This window comes from Protomyctophum bolini, assembly GCF_963924005.1.
Source record: "Protomyctophum bolini genome assembly, chromosome: 11".
Classification (NCBI taxonomy): Eukaryota; Metazoa; Chordata; class Actinopteri; order Myctophiformes; family Myctophidae; genus Protomyctophum; species Protomyctophum bolini.
Window position 1 is genome coordinate 11,124,971 of NC_137872.1, and position 12,669 is coordinate 11,137,639.

The 12,669-nt window shown below is 41.3% G+C and overlaps 2 protein-coding genes across 2 annotated transcripts; one reads left to right on the forward strand and one right to left on the reverse strand.

The window, feature by feature from the left end:
• Nucleotides 1–1,515: 1,515 nt before the first annotated feature.
• On the reverse strand, nt 1,516–7,119 carry LOC308324236 (uncharacterized protein). Its single transcript, XM_080776234.1, has 7 exons — nt 7,002–7,119; nt 5,615–5,761; nt 5,061–5,234; nt 3,743–3,848; nt 3,279–3,432; nt 2,558–2,699; nt 1,516–2,083 (listed from the first exon to the last, which is right to left on the reverse strand). Coding segments are annotated over exons 1-7 (846 nt in total). The 5' UTR covers nt 7,004–7,119; the 3' UTR covers nt 1,516–1,962.
• A 231-nt stretch (nt 7,120–7,350) lies between these two features.
• LOC308324235 (uncharacterized protein) lies at nt 7,351–12,103 on the forward strand. The gene is made up of 4 exons (XM_080776233.1): nt 7,351–7,556; nt 8,087–8,795; nt 9,275–9,388; nt 9,515–12,103. The coding sequence occupies exons 2-4, from the start codon at nt 8,148–8,150 to the stop codon at nt 10,439–10,441; spliced, it is 1,689 nt and encodes a 562-aa protein (XP_080632359.1). The 5' UTR covers nt 7,351–7,556; nt 8,087–8,147; the 3' UTR covers nt 10,442–12,103.
• Nucleotides 12,104–12,669: the final 566 nt, after the last annotated feature.

Sequence of the window (12,669 nt, forward strand, 5' to 3'; positions counted from 1 at the left end):
TGCTAAGCTACATGTAACATTTGTAACGATTATTAATAAATTAAATCACTGATAAGTATACATACTGTATCTATACGGATACATATGTATACATATGTGACAGAAATAATACATCCACTTAGGTTTGATATACCGTAATTATAATATCCTATTTTGGCCTCCCTGGAGAGCCAGGTGAGAAGACTTCATCTAATGAATGACTAAAGTAATTCATTTGGGTATACCCACTAAAATATGTTATCTGTAGGTAGGTGTGAAGTAGCTGTTTTTTATGGATGTGGATTTCAAGTAGTATTTTTACGAAGTGGTTAAAGAATGACAAGGTGGCTTCAAACAATACCTTTTCATTCAAAACAAATTCAAAGCACTTTTCCCTCACATCACACAGCAGCAGCATATGTCAGGGCTGATGTCACGCCATCCCCTCCTTATATAAGGCATCTTGCCAGCATTGTTCTCTGTCGGATTACAATCTTCAATCTAGTCTGTATGAGAATCTAAAACTAAGCCTTGCAATTTAAGATTTCTTAACTTGTCCATAAAGATAAAGATATCGCCAAGACCTAACTTCGGATTATACCAGATGGTCAGCACTTCCTGCTCTTGTGACCAAGAACCTTCTCCAACCTTACTTACTTCAAACACACTCTGGTCAGGACAATACAACTGTTTTCAAGTAAGTAATTCACATCAAGTGGCAGATAGAATAATGACATACATTCATAAGAGTCCCAAGACATGGAATAAAGAGCTGGTGGACTCCAGAATGACGCAATCTATTGACCTGTCAGACGCAACTCTAAACATATTAGTGGTGCATCAGTTATTCAAACTAATTTACAAATATTGGAACTAGCCAATCTACAAGCATCATCCCGCAATGAGTTTTAGCTGCTTTTGAAATATCTAATTATAAAATAGGGCTTACTGTTGACTCCTAGAAGAAGAAAAACTAAACAACAACATGCTGGTTATTCAAGAATAACGGTAAGGATATGTTCCCTTTACCTCCATCCATGTATTTGAGGGCCTTCTGGGTCTCTTCTGGATGACAATCGTCAGATTGAGCTGGTGGACTCCAGAATGACGAGGTTGGCACATATGGTACGTACAGTAGCTGACACGGTGGCTGGACAAAGTGGACATGATGGGAGCAAGAGTTGATGAAACATTAGTAGGCGAAAACTACAGTTCTCAACATTCCGGCCAATCACAATTTGCGTCCTCACCTTCGTCACAACTCAAAACACTAAAATGTGTCCATTCCTTGTCAATGGCTCTTCTGCTCTTGTGACCTTGCTTGAGCACAGCTAAGGTGCACACTCTTATAAGTAATGGTAACTGCTTAAAAGGTCTACTTTAACTCATCTATAGCCTAACTTTTTTTAAATCACATCCACAAACTGTATTAACTCATTCCCAGTGCACCATTACAACATTCTAATTTCATTTTTTTAAAGCCACCATGAGATGAACACAACTACAAAAACTCAAATAACCATTCAGAATCAAATGTAAACTCTCACCTTTGTTTATTTTTAATTTTCAAAAATGTAAAAATGTAGTACATGTAAAAGCATATCACACTTTGAGCGAATTGCATTTGAATAAACTCAAGAAAAAAGAAAAGGAAAAAAAGACTAAAACAAAAATGGAGACTCAACTCTGGGTTAAGTTTACGACAACAAGTGGCTTACTAATCTATTGATCACCTTTAAGAAAAGGTAATTTTTAACAAAGCAAAAGTAAATGAAGTTAATAAACAATGCAATTTATGTTCTGACAATACATTTGTGGCTTGTCTGAAACATCTCTAAAAGATTGTGGGGGATGGGGTCCTCCCAGTTAAGCCCGATTTATACTTTGTCGCACTGACGTCGGTGTCACGCGCCAATAATAGCAGACCTACAAGCTCACAATGCACACAGTCGCATAAATTAGACATAAGGTCAACTGCAGGGTCTATCGAGAGGAGTTGGAGCTGGAACGAGAGCGGTGTCGTCTGCGGCCTGCAGATCTGGAACGGGAGCGACGGCGTACGGGGGAACGTCTCACGGGGGAACGCCTCCGTGGCGACCGAGACCTTAAAGAAAAGATGAGCCTTTAATGATCCGGAGGAAACTTCTGCCACAGAAGTTAAGTAAGTGTCCATTGGCATCAGGGCCGGATTTACCATCCCAAGGACCCCCGGGCTAGACAAAATTTCAGGGTCCCCCTGCTGTGCGGTGCATTTTGGTCGAAAAAAGATTGGCCTATTTTGTTCTAATTTCGCTGTAATTTTAATAACATTTTTTATTCAAAGATTTGCTTCTGCTTCCTGAAACAACATCTTTTGAGATGGGGGTCCGTGGCCAATTACATATATTTTTTAGGATCGAGAAGCACTGACATTGAGACCTAGGTTTTTCAGACATTTTGTAGAATCGACCTCAGGTCTAAATGGCAATGGGATCTGTAATCGTGGTTATGTTATTACATTCAGCTGTGTTTACAATGGATGATTACTATGAAGGAATGTTTGTGGGCTATGTAGAATAGATCATGTAGCAACATGTACCTTCTCCTCATGCGGGGTGGCGTGCGACGCCACAGAGGGGGAGGTGGTGGCATTCTGCGCATGGGAGACTGTCTACGAATTGGAGGACGGATTCTCGGAGTCAGTATAGCGGAGGCAGTGATTTCCTGTCCATCGATCTGACCTGAAAGTAGCAGACAAGGGAAAGAACAAACCCCCATAATCAGAATGCATGTTCTGCTGCAGAGTAGCACATCGAAATTTCGTTTTTCTGCTGTTCACAGTTGTAAAAATGACAAATAAACCTATCTACACCAGAGCAGACGAATGTTCTGCTGCAGAGTAAAGCCCATTGCATACTACACCAGAGCAGACGAATGTTCTGCTGCAGAGTAAAGCCCATTGCATACTACACCAGAGCAGACAAAATGTGTTCAGTTGGCCCAAAACTAGAATATGACGTCATTCAGAGCTTAGGGTGGGCGGGGTTAGGGGATTCAGAACACAAGTGTTCTGTGGCAGTATGACAATCTATTGACCTGTCAGACGCAACTCTAAACATATTAGTGGTGCATCAGTTATTCAAACTAATTTACAAATATTGGAACTAGCCAATCTACAAGCATCATCCCGCAATGAGTTTTAGCCGCTTTTGAAATATCTAATTATAAAATAGGGCTTACTGTTGACTCCTAGAAGAAGAAAAACTAAACAACAACATGCTGGTTATTCAAGAATAACGGTAAGGATATGTTCCCTTTACCTCCATCCATGTATTTGAGGGCCTTCTGGGTCTCTTCTGGAGTTTCAAACTCCACATAGGCATAACCTTTGGACAGCTGTGGCTGTACCCGGTCCATTGGCAACTCAACCATTTTTATCTTCCCATAAGTGGAGAAGATCTCCTGGATGTGTTCCTGGGAACGCAAGCAAGTTGTTAACAACCAAGCACAAAAAGGTTCCTGTTCAGCAATTGTATATTTCTGTCAAGGTCATGACATTTAGCTTGACGATTGTCATCCAAATAATTGCAAGCACAAAAACAGAAATATTAAGAGCAATGAGGGACTCGGCTATGGTTAGAATGTTCTACAAACATCTAAAACAGTCTACCAACATAGACGATAAGCAGTTGAAGAGGAGAAAAGCTGGATCAATGAGCAGGCTGGATGTAAAACGCAGCAGTGGTGGATTCTGCATTCAAGTCTGAACCATTCCTGGGCTCACCTTGGTGACGTTTCTGGTCAGTTTTCCTAAATGAACTTTGGTCGGTTTGGGGCTTGGGCTCCGTTTCCTCCGCTCCTTATCATCTCCTCTCTTCTGTGTTTTAGACCTGTGTGTTGTTCAGAAAAAAAACAGACAAAACTTTGATTTCAATCATTATCACAACTGAAATGAAGGGCAGCCATTTTTTCTCTCTTTTTTGCATTAGAGTGGTCTAAAAAAATAACAACCATGTAATCCCTGCATTATATAGTACTTTGTACTATGAGGTGTGCAAAAATGGTGAAAATAGCAGATCACAACGCAGCGCTTGAATATCTGTTTTATATAATTTATGGCTCGTACACACTGCACGATATTTGCTCTGATATTGCCGACAAAACTCCCGATCTGACGCAAGATCTGGCTTTGATCGCAGAGTTTTTGCTGTGTGTGAAAGGCTCTGTAAGAAGATATAGCGATAAGATAAAAGCGCCCGCCGACCCCTTCCCGAGCGTTTAGGAATATCTAGCAGGTTTGATATTTGACTCTGTCGCCAAGTGGACATCATACAGTATGAACTGGGTTGCGACTGCACCTTGAGAAGGCCTATATAATAGGTCCTCTCTTATACCCCAAAAGCAGGTCCACAGATCAACATGACCATCACAAAAGGTACAATACAGACGCCCTGACTGTCTTGGCTGTCGCCCCCCTCCTGAGACAGGAACTACCTAGTGATACCTATTGAGGCCCAGCAGGGTCTCATAATAAACAATAGGTGTGACATGGTCTTTTACATACAGCTTGATTGGATTAAGACAGGCTTTCAGGCCAAGGTGTCGTTGCTCACAGACACGACAAGACAGACTAGCATGGAACAATATACTATATAAATTTGAGTCTTCATATTTCCCACAACAGTGTACATACGGAGAGAGAGAATTATATAATGAAAATCAAGATTTAACGTCCTGTCTCGCTATAGCGTACGTAGGCTACACTATCACAAACATTTCGCCCTGTATGTGTGTAGCCTATTATTCCTAGGTGCGATGTCAAATTAAAAATGAACGATGTAGCCTATATGTATCGGGTCTGGATCGCATCTTGGTGAACTCTTGCAGTTTGTGATGCCTAGTCGGCAACCAATCGTTTAGTGTGAAGCCACACAGATATAATAACAGTCGATTTAAAAAAGTGTGAAATAAATAACGATCACCGACAACACACCTACAGTGTGTAGGGGCCATTAATCAAGGCAAAAGTTTGAAATAATCGTGATCTGAAGACATATCACCAAGCTCTAATGCAAATACAACGGCAGTTACTGAGTACTGACGTGGAACGGGAACGGCGGCGGTTGTCGTGGCGTCTGCGACTCGGGCTCGGAGACGCAGAGGAGCTGGAGGACGAGGAGCTGGATCTGGAAGAACCGGAGCGGCTGGAGCCAGAAGAACTGGAAGAACTGGATCCGGAGCTGGATCCAGAGCTGCTGCTTGAGGAAGAGCTGGATCTGGATGAGTCAATCATGGTCAGTGGTGGTAAATTCTTTGAGTATCTGTACTTTACTTGAGCATTTGTTGGTTTCTGGAAAATCTTTCAAAATGTTTAGTAAATAGCTACATCTACAATCTCAGATCTGCCATTTATTTTTATAAATGTGCACACACACACACACACACACACACACACACACACACACACACACACACACAGATTATATCAAATAATTGCAAGGAGGCGATAATGAAATAATTGTGACTGGCCTAATCTGTATTTTCAGCAACCGCCACCGTGGTATGAATCATTAAATATAAATCCAGCTCAAACAATGCAGTGATGTCAATCATCACACAAGAAGGACATGAACATGACGAGTCCAGTGACCCAAACCTGCTTGTGCTGCCACTAGAAGCGCTGCGACGCTTCCTTCCCTTCTCCCTTCCCCTGTCCTTGTCCGCTGCTTCCTTGGTAGCCGTCTTCTCTTTGCCCCTGTCTTTTGACTTTTCCTCTTCCTTCCTTTTGGTCGGTGACGGTGCCCTAAAAGTGGAAATAAGAGATCAAAAACACAGTACATAATTCACTATACTGCCTAATCTGTCCTGAAAATGCTCTTTGGACAAAATGTAAAAGTCAATAAGTCATATTGGGAAAATAAAATTAAATAGAAGTGAAATCTGACTAAAAGTAGGCTACACATTGCTTACACCAGTTACATTCATATTTAGATTATTAACACAACATAAAAAGCAGCATTCAAATCAGCCCCACATTTTCTAGCTGCAACATTACACTAATGAACACATTAATATCCGATTCAAATTGTTGTGAAATGTGCCTATCAATAAGAGTACTCTTTGGGTTAAGAACTACTGTAAGTATAGCCTATTTTGATGCCCATACTGATTTTTTTTCTTCTTTTTAATTTCTAACCGTTTATATGATGTATTTGCATTGTAATATATATTTGTATGTCATTAAATGTTTTGGAATTGGACCATACCATGGGCTTTCTTGGGGCTATCTTAAATCCTCTTAGCAGACCGTGTATTGAACTGTACTTTCTACTAGTGCTATTTTTCTGCAAAGTGTAAATGAAGTATTCAATCAATCAATACTCAAGTGATTCAGAAATTGAATGCATGGAACGATTGATTGAAGAATTTATTAACAGTTTGCAGAATTACAGTACATTTAAAGCACAACTCAATACAAAAACTGTTGACTGTGAGTGGACTTGTTATAAGAGGGTCCACCGTTTTCAATTCATCATAACATTTAGAGATGAAGTAGTCATAAAGGAGGTAAAAAGGGGGGGGAACATACAGTGGGTGGGTGGAAAATTCAAATTTTACGGGGGCTAGTTTCGAAATGCAGCCGTCCGTAGGTGCCCTTTGAGAGCGGTTTTGAAGGAGTCAAGGGATTCACATGTCTTAATGACAGTTGGTAGGGCGTTCCACATTTTTGTGGCATATTACTTGTTTACTGGTAACATGGTATTTCTACGTGATATTTCTACTTTTACCGAAGTAAAGGTGCAAGTTATTCCGCCCCTAGAGAGTTGGACTGCATATTCTGTACATAGTTAGATTCTGTATCACGGCTGTTGTTGCGAGCAGCAGGCGTCGGCCGCCATTGATTTCATTGAACCTAGCTACACAACAACACGATTTGCGTCGATTATTCCTTGATAAGCATCGTGACCACTACACGCACCATTGCGTTTTCGGGTAACACGACATACAAAGTTTAAAATGTATTACGTGTAAAATATACTCACATTTCTTCAATTCCGATGCAAAGACCGAATCGACGGTCGCCAAGCAAGAGTGTGTTACTAGTGTCGCTGAATGATGATGATTGCGCCAGACATCAGAGAGCGGAAATTGCGATTCAAGCTAAGCGACAAAAGAAAAAGTGTATTTATACTTCGTCGCACGACGGTGTCGCTCGCCGAGAATAGCAGATCTACAAGCTCATGTGTCGTCACAGAGGCGACACGCCACGAGCTTGTAACTCTGCTATTTTTTGACGCGCGACACCGTAGTGCGACAGAGCCTAACTCCAGGCTTCACGCACACAACCAACCCATTTGTATTTTGTAGCCTAGGATGCCAACCAAGAAGAAGAAGAAGGCTAGCCATTTGTTTACGTTGAAAAATGTTTGGGGAAAACACTGCTAACGTTGCTCTGCATGCTACGATCCATGCAAATAAGAGAAGTTGTTATGTACTCCAGTCCAGAATGATTTAAAGGTTACTTAGACGTTGATCTAACGCCATTGATTCGCCTCCTCCTCCCCCTGTTCGGATCCCTGTAGGGAACCATTCGGCAGGTAAGCGATCAAACTCGCTGTTTAGCTGATGCTTGTACTGTACTACTAGTTTCTTTTATCGTACAGTCCTGCTCACGATTCTCAAGCATGTTTATATAAAGGTCTGACAAATACGTTGACAATTGACATCGATATTGTCACAATAATATCGTAACAACATAATAATGATAAATAAGTTAAAATAAAAAAGAAAGTGAAAGAAAGAAAGAAATGCAATTACAAATACCAGGAAAACATAAAAGTCTGAATGCTTTGGGGTAGGAAAAAAAATAAGAGGCAGAGAGATATTTTTCTAGTTTTGAACCTTTTAACTAGTTTTTCTAATAAAAATGTATGTACTTTGGATACCCAGAAAAGCGCTATATAAATCGTATATATTATTATTATTACAGATATTGTGACTTAAATGATGGCTGATGATAGTTGGGTTTTTGCTATGTTTTCATAGTCTGCCTTAGTAACACAAACAACAACACACCTGAACTTACACGGAAAACATTTATCTATCCTTAACTGCGCTTTCTTAACAGGTGGCAGTAGGAAAAAATATTCAGAAGAAATTCCCTCCACTCCAGTCTTGAGTGAGAGACCATGGGCCGGCTGGATGAGGCTGCCAAGCGAAAAGTTGTGGAGCTGCGGAAGGCTGGTCTAAGCTTTCGCAAAATCAAGGCTGTTCTAGAGCTGGAAAACATCAAGGTGTCTGCCCAAGCTATCTACCTGTTCCTAAGGGAGTTTCAGGGTAGACAGCCGGGTAGGGTCAGGCCCGAGGAGTGTGGGACCAGCAGCACGACTCCAACACAGGCGCTGACTACTGCCAGAGCTGGAGGAACCATAAGAGAGGGCTGGAGCAACGTTCAACTTCAGAACCTACTGCGTGAGGCATCTCATCATGCTGGCCTTGCCGCGGCAGCAGAATTTACCAAGCAGACCACCACTGTGCCGGAAACCGTTGAAAAGCCATCCGGGTCAGGGGAGAGCAGTGGCACTAGCAGGCCACAGCAGCAAAATGAGGCCAATAAGGATGAGAATGACATTCAGATTATTAGTGTCACCTCCCTAGCTCGGAACAGTCAACAGAGGGCTCTTCAGTCCACTGCTATAGGGACAGGAGGAGCCGGGTCAACAGTGATGGCATCAGCAGCCTTAATGAGGAAAAGGGTGACACCATCTCCAGCTACAAGTCCTATTTTGGCTGCCCGCAAGAGGCTGTTGGATAAAGCCCTAGGACATAGGACAAAGGTAGCTGCCTAGTAGGGATTCATATGTATATTGACCAAAGTTATTGCTTAAAACAATGTGTATCACTATCTGTATCAAAAGCGGTGTCAAAATAATGCCCTTTATGTTGCATGGATATATGCACCAAAATCAGGTATTAATGGAAAGATATAAATAAGCACATAAGAATTGTGTTTTTAGAGATTTGCACCTGCACCAAGAATCACAGTTATAGTATAGCTATAAGACACATGGTGGTATTTCAAAGAAACACACAAACAATATTGATATTATAGGCCGAAATGATCTGTAATCAAAATTTGGGAAAAGTTTCAATATTATGCAATATGCCTCACTACGGCATGACATTGTTATTTTCTTTTGAAAGTGACATATCCAACTCATCTCATGATTGTCATTGTGGTCTCTTATAATAGGATAAATAGTTTGACGAGGCCCAGTCTTAAAAATTAAGATTGCATTATGTTGTTTTTCGGCAGTCATTCCTACAAGTGGCTTCTTTGCTGAGGCGAGATCAGTCCAATATCCCTGGAACTGATTTGAGTAATGCAATTCCACGACAGCCCGAAACCTATGATCTCACTACTGAAAAGGTGAGAAAAGAGGCCAACTTAACCTAGCAGACCAAACATTTAAATGTGTAACTTAAGACCTCCTCATATGCTATTGTTATTCATACTGTTCTACTAGTTTATTACTTTGTATTCTCTGTTGTACAGACAACTATAGGACAACTACAGCCAGGAGCGTCTGGTGGCCCTAGACGTTTCCTCACACAGAGGCCAGGTCCGTCTGTTCGTTCCCCTCTTCCTGCCCCTCGGATTGGCATTCGGCTTCCAAACCGGACATCATCACCTCAAACTTCCCAGGGTCCCGGGAGTCCTGTCCTGATTCGCCTCCAGGCACCTTCTGGAGCTCAGTGCCCTGCACCTGAGACAGGAGGCAGAGCTGTGAGCGGAGCTATTGTTCACGGACTCCAAGATCAGATCCAGGCCCTGGGCTCAGAGGTGCGTAGCCTGGGCTTGGCGCTGAAGATGTTGGTGGAGCAGCAGTGTCGCGTCGAGCGAGAGCAAGCACAGCAGACACAAGTTCAGAAGCAGATACTTGGCACCCTGCAGAGCCTAGCGTCCAAACTGGGCCCTTGTTGTCACGGACAGAAGCAGAACAAAACTCAATCACCTCCATCTCTGTCAAACTCCTCCATGTCCACCTCCCTTGCTCAAGACACTTACAACTACAGCCAAGGTACATACAGCCAAGCTCAGCCAAGCTACAATCCAATAGACAGTTTGGAAACGGTGGGGAGCTTCAAAATGCCTGGACTAAGCTCTACTAGCATGAATGGGTTCCAGTCATGTAATAACCCTGTGAGTCTCCCACTCTCTCATGCGCCCACACAAACACAGCCTTATGCAACAGCATACACACAGCAGCACAGTCAAACACTCATGCCGTCCTACACACAGTCCTATGCCTCTGCATACACCCAGTCACACTCTCAGCCATTCATGGGTTCAGAAAATAAAACATCGGATTACTCCAGCAGCTGCCCAGTGGGTGGCCACCAGGACGGCAGTGTCTCGACCGTGTTGAACTCTAACCACTCGCCGCAGGACCACCAGCTCAATATTATTAAAGTGGAATGACCTTCGATTGCTTCAAATTCCATTTAATGTGCGAGCTGTTTAGGGAGGACAAAAGGGCTTAGCTGTGATTTTGTAGGGTTTTTTTTGGTAAATAATCTTTTGGTGTGTTTGAGAAGAAATTATTTTGTACATTGCATACAATTTGTTTTAAAAGTAGCATCTTTTTAATACAACACAAATGACAATATAAGGAATTTGAGGAAAAATATGGGAGAAAAAGTTAATCTGTAATGTTCAGAATATGCCTTTTTTATTATTATTATGTCTGTTTTATTAATTTATCACATAATGTTTAAAACAATGTTATAACGTCATAATTATAACTGACTAACAAGTGTAATTACTGTATTGTTTATTATTGTATGTCACTGGGGTTCCCATTACTCAACTGTCAATTATTCATACATATTCAAAACTCTGTTGGGATCTAGTCATAGGCATCAAACGCAATTAACTGAATACAGGAATACAACTACATGACGGTTACATTTCCACTTGACCCATTTTCAACCCATCTTGATATTATTGGTCCTCCCTAATGCTAATTAAAATATGGTACAATTTCTGTCTCTGTGTCTCAGAGGAGGGCTGTGGGCATTGGGCAGGTTTGGTAATTTCAAACAAGATTTAAATTAATTATTTGTTAAAGTAATGTGAGAACAATGGCTTCTATTTGAGCATGCTAACTTTCTAGGGGTCTTTTTTTATTAAGAGAGTTTCAGATCTTAGACTTGACTGACAACAATACTGCTGCTGACAATGAATTTTCTGTGCCACAAAGTAAGACCTGAAAACCAAATGAAATTAGTATCCATTGGTTTTCCAAACACTTGATGAGTTTGTGACATCTCTGGTTTGACTCCTCTATATCATGTCAGGCGGAGGAGGTAGAGCAGGTCGTCCAATGATCCATGGGTCGGCGGTTCGAATACCGGCTCCTGTCTACATGTCGAAGTGTACTTGGGCAAGACAGTTCTATAGACCAGGTAACTCATTTCTGTACTTTGGCCTGTAGTCTCTGTCCTGTGTCGAAACACGCATCTGTTTTTGTTTTTCCTCAAACGACTGAAGCCTATAACTATAAGTTATGCTCCGCCTCACGACGGTGTTATGTGCTGAAAATAACCGAATGTATAAGATCACAACGTGTTGAGCTTTGGGGACAGGCAGCTTTTAAGGATTAAGGATTGATGAGGACGATTGAAAGTAGGCCTGATGGATATGGGTCTGGTTGCAGTTATCGCCAGGGAACTGGGTCATTGTTTCCCAAAAAATTTAACCTATGGGTCTTTACAGCTCCATCAGCCAGCAATAACCCTGTCTGTGCTCAAACTAACATCATTCATTACCATGGTATATTCATTACCAGCCAGCAGCTAATCATCTACTGACTCCACTTTGAGGAGCTCAGATTCAATCAGGGCAATAGAAATTCTATGAGGAGGAGCAAGGTCATTGTGGTCGTTTAAATTCACCACCACTTTAACCCTGGCATACCAATTTGGGGGTGCAATCAGGTGGGAGCTTGTAGATGAGTAGCCTATGTTAAGCCTCTTGAGATTTTGAAGTTGATTATCTTTAGATTGCCCATGAAGCTTTCAGAAGGTTCCCCTTCCATGACCATCATCATCCATCACCATTCTATCATCTCAGACATTTTTGTCATCTGAAAAAAAATCTAAGTTTAAGCACATGCTACTTGTGTCTGACATGCTAGTGTTAAGTTGTTAAGAGGTAAAGTTAATTGAAATGTGTAACCATGCACCACGTCCACCGTCCATATCCCTTCCAGGGTGCTGATGAAATCAAATTGTAAATCCAAAAAGGTTGTTTGTACAGTACACTAGGAGGCTTTTATATTACTTTTTTTGTTACTTTCTTTTGTAATAAACACTTTACAAAACTGTGAACAACACTCTGAATGAAGCTTATAATAGCTGGCCTGTGTTACTACAGATGTCATTATGCCATTCATTATTAATCATTACATGTTTATCTCTTATGAAAAACGGGATTATTTCAATATTTGTTATCAGTGCACAACATCAAAAGTGGTGAATTTTGTTTTGTAATATATTTCTCTAATAAATGCATAGTTGCATACATGTACAGTAGATGCATAGCCTATACATACATGTGCCCATAGGTTATTTAAAGTACATTCATCATTGAACCTATAGTATGGCTGGGACCTTCTGCTGGGAGGCATACTTTGGTCCGACGGACCA

Excerpts from the sequence above, each read along its gene's own strand:
- LOC308324236 (XM_080776234.1), bottom strand. Across the intron at positions 3,849-5,060 it reads CGCCGCCGTTCCCGTTCCAC|GTCTAAAACACAGAAGAGAG; the intron begins GTCAGTACTCAG and ends AACAACACACAG. Across the intron at positions 2,700-3,278 it reads CCTCAAATACATGGATGGAG|GTCAGATCGATGGACAGGAA; the intron begins GTAAAGGGAACA and ends TGCTACTTTCAG.
- LOC308324235 (XM_080776233.1), top strand. The coding sequence starts at position 8,148 with ATGGGCCGGCTGGATGAGGCTGCCAAGCGAAAAGTTGTGGAGCTGCGG. Across the intron at positions 8,796-9,274 it reads CCCTAGGACATAGGACAAAG|TCATTCCTACAAGTGGCTTC; the intron begins GTAGCTGCCTAG and ends GTTTTTCGGCAG. Across the intron at positions 9,389-9,514 it reads ATGATCTCACTACTGAAAAG|ACAACTATAGGACAACTACA; the intron begins GTGAGAAAAGAG and ends TCTGTTGTACAG.